The following is a 7,501-nucleotide window of genomic DNA, read 5'->3' as shown; positions in this document are numbered from 1 at the left end:
CAGTCTGGACGAACAAGTGAGACTCCAATTCAAAAAAAAAAAAAAAATCTATTAAAAAGTTAGCAATAACACTGTTCTAACAATTAAACTTTTAATAACATTTCAAGTTTATTTTTGTACTCCAGGCATTTATCCTATGATAGTGGTATTTCACTTTTGGCCTCAGTTTCTTCCAAGAATTGGCTTATATACTAAGCCAGTTGCCATTTGCCCAAATATGTATGTGATGTCCCTTAGTTATCAATGAAGTCCTCAGATCGAAAGGAACAAGCAGGGCCCAGGCGTTGGAGTCCAGTGGGTCTGCTTCTGCGTGTGTTCTGAGCTAGCCATGTAACTGCTTCACTGCTCTTAGTCTGAGTGTCCTCATCTGTAAAATAATCATGCCAGTATCCACATACTATAGGATTATCCAGAGGTTAAGTACGATAACACATAAAAGTATATGTGTAAAAACAGCTTCTCAGTAAACGTGGATTTCTTGTTCTCCAAAGATTCAATAGGGTTAACATTTTCAATCTGTTCACTGCCTGGTGTATAGTAATATGCAAATAATAATAATAATAACCGTCAGGCTCGGTGGCTCAGCATGTAATCCCAGCACTTTGAGAGGCCAAGGCAAGTGGATTGCCTGAGCCCGTGGGTTTGAGACCCACCCAGGCAACTTGGTAAGACCTCGTCTCTACAATAAATCAAAAATTATTTATTTTTTGTGGTATTATTATTTACGTGGTAGCGCATGCCTGTAGTTCCAGCTTCTTGGAAGGCTGAGGCAGAAGGATCGCAGAGTCCAGCAAGTCAAGGCTGCGGTGGCCGGGAGGGTGCCACTGCACTCCAGTCTGGGCGACAGACTCAAAAAATAATAATTATTATAATAATAACCTCAGCTGTTATTGTGACTTCCTGCTAAAGACAGAGAAAACCACTGTCTGTGAATTGTCTCTCCTTTCAGACTGATATTCCCAGCCTGGCTTGGTCTTCCTCATCCTTTAGGAACTCAGTTCTGGCCTTATGTTTGTGTTAACCACACTGTATTATATGTTTTTAAAAATACCTATCCCTTCTATTAGATAGTAAATTACTAAAGGCAGGGACTGGGCTTTATGTGTCTATTCTTAATGCTCAACAACATTTCCTGGCATGTAGTAGGTGATCAATTAAGTGCCTAAGTAAAAGAATCTTCTGCCAGGCACTGTGTCAGACCTATGCTGTTTCCCCTACTTCCTATGACACCCTCCTACCTATTGATTCGTAGCCATGTTTATTAAAGACTTAAAAGCAATAAAGATAAAATAACACTAAAGCAAGCATTACTGGCTCTGATGATGTTAAATACTATCCACCATGATATAGTTTAGGTAGAAAGTCATCTGAAACAGTGTGTTTGATGGGTTAGTCACAATGCCCTTCCCCCTCTATGATTCTAAAATGCAAACCCTATATTTTGATATCTTTTTTTTAATCCACTGAATTTTGGATGAATGTGGTATTAGCATGAGAGAATATAGAAGGCCATGTAACATATGACAGCCAAGGGTGTGACTTTGGAGGAAGGGGAACTTGTGTTTGAGACTTACTAGCTATGTGATCATAGGCAAACCACTTGGAGTCTTATCCATAAAATAATAATAACAATTTCTACCTCATAAAGTTGGGGGTGGGGGCAGTGGTTAAAAGAGATCATGTCTACAAAGCATTTGGCATGGTCTGGCCCCTAGTAGGCTCTCAGATGAAATGGTTGTTAAGTATTCAGCTACATTGAGCCATATACATGCTTCATAGAGGTGAAATGGATCCTAGAAATAACTTCTCCCAAACCCTTCATTTTGAGGATGAACCAGCTGAGGCCCAGCAAGAGTCCACAACTGCTAGAGCTTCATCTGGAAAGGCCAAGAAGTCTGTGCAGCACCACTCAAGTCTCATGACCTAAGCAGTCCTGGATCTCACTCAATTGGCTCAACAGGATCAAACCTCATTCTCTTTGCAATTTTGCACAAGCATCATAGATGTCACTAAGAGTATGAATTCTAATAACCCTGGTGATATTTACCACTTCCTGATTTTCCCTACTTCTCCCAGAGCACAGGATGAACTCTAGGTTACCTCTTCTCCTTAATCAGAAGCTTGGAGATGAACTCCTTGGCCTCCTCTGAGATGTCCTGAAATTCTTCATCCTCTAAGTCCCACCTGCAGGCCAGGATGTTGTTCAGCGTCTCTGCGTCATTATCGCCCAGGAAAGGGGACAAACCACTAAGTCTAGAGGACACAGAAACCAGAGTGAGTACTTTTTAAACAGCCTCAAACCTTTACAGACAGGTTGCTTTTTGGTTCTGCCGTTTACAAGAGAGAGAGGGAGCATCATCTAATAATGATGCATGATTGTATAAATTACTATTGCAATAAAGGAAGCATTTGCTTCTTCCACCTCAACTCCTAACTAAACAACTGCAGCCACAAAAGCAGCAGCTATGCTCAGATGTGAACCTCGAAGAATAGTACAACTTCCTTTTAAAGTATTTTGCAGCTGGCAAAGTGCTGTCATACACTCAGATGGCAAATACCAGGCATGTCACCTCTGAGGAACAAGGCTAGCATGAGTCATTTAGGAGGTCAGGACATGAGTTGTTGTTGTTGTTGTTTTAATTACTTTTGGGGCTCTAAGTGGTGTCTTAGAAGTTAAAGCGATTAGTGAAAAGGACATACATTTACTTTTTCATTCCTTTCACCCACAGGATTCAGTGGAAACCAGAAAGCAACTGAGCAAGATGTGGTGCTATTTATTTTTGAAATATCCAAAATAAGGATTTTAATCAAAATAGCAAAGCCTCACAGACTTAAGATCAAGTATCAGAGAGAGACAAAAGAGCTACTCACAGCATATAGGCAATGACCCCCACACTCCACATGTCAGTAGGAAAGGAAACAAAATCATAGTTCACAACTTCAGGAGCGAGAAACTCTGGAGTTCCAAAGTTCACCTTCAGTTTCTCTCTGGGTTTGTATCTGGAATTTAAGAGACAAAGTAGAAGAATGGAGAGTGTCAATCAGAGATCATGTACACTTTAGCTATACAGTGAACTTCAAATAAGTAGGTGTTAATAGTAATCACATATTTAAGCAATTGTGTCAAAAACTTGTAAAGAGGTCTCAGCAATTTTAAAAGTCAAAATTCATACTAGAAAACCTTAATAATCTGAAAGAGTTGTGGGAAGAACCATTTCAAATAATTAGAATGTCTGAATTAGCCTGAGCCCACGGGTTCGAAACCTGCCTGGGTAGCGAGACCTCATCTCTACAATAAACCAAAAAATCAGCCGGGCGTGGTAGCACGTGCCTGTAATTCCGGCTACTTGGAAGGCTGAGGCGGAAGGATCGCCAGAGCCCAGCAGGTCGAGGCTGCGGTGGCCGGGAGCGGCCACTGTACTCCAGTCTGGGCGACAGAGTGAGACTCCAACTCAAAAAAAAAAAAAAGAATGTCTGAATTATAGATGACAAAAAAAGACAGATATGGTTCTTGACATGGAGATGGCTTGGGAATTAGCCTGTAATAATGATAAACAGAATGCTGCAATAATTTACAACGTCCATCTTCTATGCATCATTAATGTGCTGAATCGTTCATGTATCCACGTAAACTCTTTGTTCCCTGAAGAAGTTTATATGTGCCAGAATCCTTTGTAAGCTTGTTTACGCTTTTAATGTTTTTTAAAGTAAATTTCTGTACAGATGGAACAAATAAAAACGACTAAGACAAACTCTTACACGTGCTAAATTAATGGCTTTAATTTAATAAACTTCAATGTATTAGGTTTTAATTTTTTGCATGCATTATAGAAAATTCTAAACACTCAAATCTCAAATTAAGCAAGGTAGGGCCAAACACAACTTTTGTTAAACTAATTCTAAATGGGGCCATAAAACTAAGGGGCAGATTTATCTCAGCAAAGAAAGAGCAGCCATCATGTCCTCTAACTTCATTCATACACCTATGTCCAAATAAACATACCTTCTGGCCAATCCAAAATCAATAATTTTTATTTGCTTAGCATCCCGATTCACACACAGGATATTCTCAGGCTGCCAGGAGAAAGAGACACATTAGCAATGAAAACAAGCCTCATTCACTCAAATTGTCCTTGAACCACAACTAAAAATACGATGTTCAGGAAAAACATATCAGGCCTTTCACTTCGGGGCTGGCTTGTCTATGTGGGTATTTTCTCCTTTAATTATGTGGTGGATGAGGTTGTGGGTATCCTGCCAACCTTACATTACCCTGCCTGTCCTCTCCATGGTTTTGCAATTTACCATAATGCAGAAGTTCAGGCAGAGGCCTCCTTGAAGGGAGAAAGAAAAGAACGCTGCTTCAGTACTTTCCAATGGACTGATGAAGACCAGCTCAGACCTGTCATCTGCCCCCATCTAAAATTATTAAGTATGAATTTCCCCTTCTTGGAGAAATATTTTCCCCAAGATTTATGAGTTCCAAGAGAAATGTCCTGATTCATTTAACAACCACACTGAACATGCACTACACTGTGAACATTCCGACTTCCAGTTTCCCTCTGCGCTTTGTCTGTGGGAAAGTCACATGTCAAAGGAAGCCTCTTCTCTTCTAGTCATTCTTTGGCCTCACCAATTCTAAGGTTTTGCTGAGTTTGGTCTCTAAGACTCTTGACTAAGTGTTCCCCCGGAATTAGACTCTGGTCATCTGACAGTTTTGGGGTGAAGGGGAAGAAAACAGGTAGCAGTGCAACTGCTCATTGTTCATAGACTGTCTTACAAGTGTACCTGCATTCACTGGGGTAGAAAAATAGAGGTGGAAAAAATAAGGGATTTAATTTAAAGTCAAGTAACTCATAAAAGAGAAATAAAGTTTTCAAAGAAGAGTTAAGAACATTTAAATTCCAGTCCCAATTCTTCCTTAAGAGCTTGGGGTGGGGGTGGAGGGTATTAGCTTAGTCTCTGAGTGTCGAGATTCCATTTCCTCAGCCTTTAGATGGGATCGGGCTCTCCTCACCCCAACCTGTCTGGGTGGAGAAGAGGTGCAAATGAAATTGGAAACTCAGAAATACTTTATGAAATGACATAGTGTTTCCTTATCAATATTCAATAGTTCATTTGGCTGGGCAGAATACCTTTGGAAGCCCTTTTCTAAAATATCTCTAAAACAGATGTCTGTGAGTAACCATTTGTAGAGAAGGAGTGCTATGTAAGAACATTTGGTTTCATGCTTAAATAACTGATCAGTCATTTATAAAACTGTACAATAGTGAAGGAATACTATGGCATCAAAAAATTTGTTTGCAGAATGTAAAGAAATAGCTTTAAGGGCACTTACACAGTTAATTACTTATGGTTATAAAATTAAAGATTGTTCATTGAATAAGATCTGCAAAACTGAAAAATATGGAGACCATTTGTAAGTCACCTACAATCTCCCCCTTGTAGTGACAAAGACTTAATATTTTTGATATTTTTGCCCTTTTCCTTCCAAGGAGCTTTCTAAAAAGCTGGTCCTTGATGACTCATCTTGTTGTCACTTTTATTATGATCTTTACATACAAACCATAACTAAAATTGCCGGTTACAAGTCCTCAATTAACGTTACGAAGCCACATGTGGAGCCACCTGACTTCTGATAGGTCTGCTCCTGGTTCCAGTTGCCAATCAAATCCCTTTAGGGATAGCAGCAGACTATATGCACTCAAAGAAATGTTCCATGAAACTATGTATTATCCAACTTGGCTCATGGCCAAGGGCTTTGCTAATGAATTTTAATCTTTGACTTTATCATTTTATATACCACTTCCTTCTGTGTTGGTCCTGCTTGAAAGTGAATCAGAAAGGCAAGGCACATAAATCAAGACAGTGAGGTCAGCCAAATTGCAGGGGGAGAGGTCCACGAAAACCCATTTAAGGAGGCTAAATTTATTTTGCTGTGCAATCCCTGGTGACTTGTAATCTATGGGGTGTTATGGAGAATATATATTTTATCTCACTGTCATGTTGTGCAAACAGGAAAATGAGAAAGAGACCGAGCCACACAAGAAGATGCAGTTATAATACTGAGCCCCACTACACTTGATCAGGGTTGCTGAGTCTGGGTCTTTTACTGGTTGTAACTAGGACCATGTACTGCCCAATTCTAGAGACTTTGTAATGAGAGAGGGCAATAAATAAGAGGAAAAAGGCAGGCAGCTTGGGTTTTTAACAGCTTGCCCCCCTTTCTGGCATGGTATCCTGCCTACCTTCTCTGTGCCCTGGCATTCTGGTCCTGCATTCCACACACCACAGGTGTCTTGCAGATCTTATTCAATGAACATTCTTTAATTACATAATCATAAAAAATTAACTTTTTAAGTGTCCTCAGAGCTATTTATTTACCTTCTGCAAGCAGTTTTTGATGCCATAGTATTCTGTCACAACTGGACAGTGCATAGGAGAGTAAGTCCCAAAGTCCAGAGCTCCTGAAGACTTCAGGAGCATGCTGGGGATTTTTGGAGATTTGAAACAGTTGGCCACCACTAGGGTATTTTGACTTAGCTAAAATCCTCCCATCCACTTATATCCCAATAATGAGAGGAATGCCATAAGGATGACACAAGTTAATTCTAACTTTTTAAGGAAATCATCTGCCATGTAGAATTCTTTAACACAGGCAAGTTATGAGAATCTGAATAGTAGCCCCTAAAGATGGGGCATGAGGATGTTAGGGGGTGACAGAAATTGGGAATTAGGAGGTGAGGGTAGGAATCTAGATTTTCATTAATTCCTGAAATGGCAGTACAAATTTCCCAAACTGGGTCGTGATAACTGACATGAGAGGAAAGGTAGGAAGGGTCTGCACTTCATAGGATTCAAAACGCACTCTACCTTCAGGTCCAAATGGAGAATGTACATCTGGTGCATGTGCCGGATCCCCTCACATATCTGCTTCATGAACAGGATGGTATCAAACTCTGTTAGGTTGCAGTTTTCATCAATGATGCGGTCGAACAGCTCCCCACCGTCCACACTGCAGAGGGAAGGAGAAAGGCCCTGAGTTTCAACTCCTTAGCCACCATGGGTCTTTCTTGCACAACTTAACATGCAAGTTTCTCTACCTCTTTTAGAAGATGTGTGCACACAGTTATCTCTCTAACTTATTTGCTCTCTCCCTTAGCTGATTCTTATGCTGAAGCCAGCATCTTATAGACCTTAAAACACACAAATGGAAATCTTCAAAGTTCCTTTCATCCAGTGGCTTCAGCTCCAGGGTGAGGCCACATGTACCACTCTCTAAATATATTGAAGACAGAGCCCTAAGAATGCATGCAGGGGAATTACAAGCCCTTACTGAAAGTAGTCAGAGTTTCAGTCTTTTTTTTTTTTGAGTTGGAGTCTCACTCTGTTGCCCAGACTGGAGTGCAGTGGCCGCTCCCGGCCACCGCAGCCTCGACCTGCTGGGCTCCAGCGATCCTTCCGCCTCAGCCTTCCAAGTAGCCGGAATTACAGGCATGTG

General features: G+C 40.6%; 1 protein-coding gene across 1 annotated transcript in view; it reads right to left on the bottom strand.

The window, feature by feature from the left end:
* The window catches only part of MYLK4 (myosin light chain kinase family member 4), an 81,406-nt gene that overhangs the window by 8,294 nt on the left and 65,611 nt on the right, over positions 1-7,501 (bottom strand). The window contains exons 6-9 of the mRNA XM_008054210.2: positions 6,874-7,015; positions 4,004-4,074; positions 2,872-3,000; positions 2,101-2,253 (exon numbers count right to left, since the gene is read on the bottom strand). Coding sequence (XP_008052401.1) covers positions 2,101-2,253; positions 2,872-3,000; positions 4,004-4,074; positions 6,874-7,015 — 495 coding nt within the window. The remainder of the gene's footprint in view (positions 1-2,100; positions 2,254-2,871; positions 3,001-4,003; positions 4,075-6,873; positions 7,016-7,501) is intronic.

This window comes from Carlito syrichta, unplaced genomic scaffold, assembly GCF_000164805.1.
Source record: "Carlito syrichta isolate Samal-C Ts95f unplaced genomic scaffold, Tarsius_syrichta-2.0.1 Scaffold289250, whole genome shotgun sequence".
Taxonomy (NCBI): domain Eukaryota; kingdom Metazoa; phylum Chordata; class Mammalia; order Primates; family Tarsiidae; genus Carlito; species Carlito syrichta.
The sequence above is the reverse complement of the archived record's forward strand: the minus strand, read 5'-3'. Positions and strand labels throughout refer to the sequence as shown.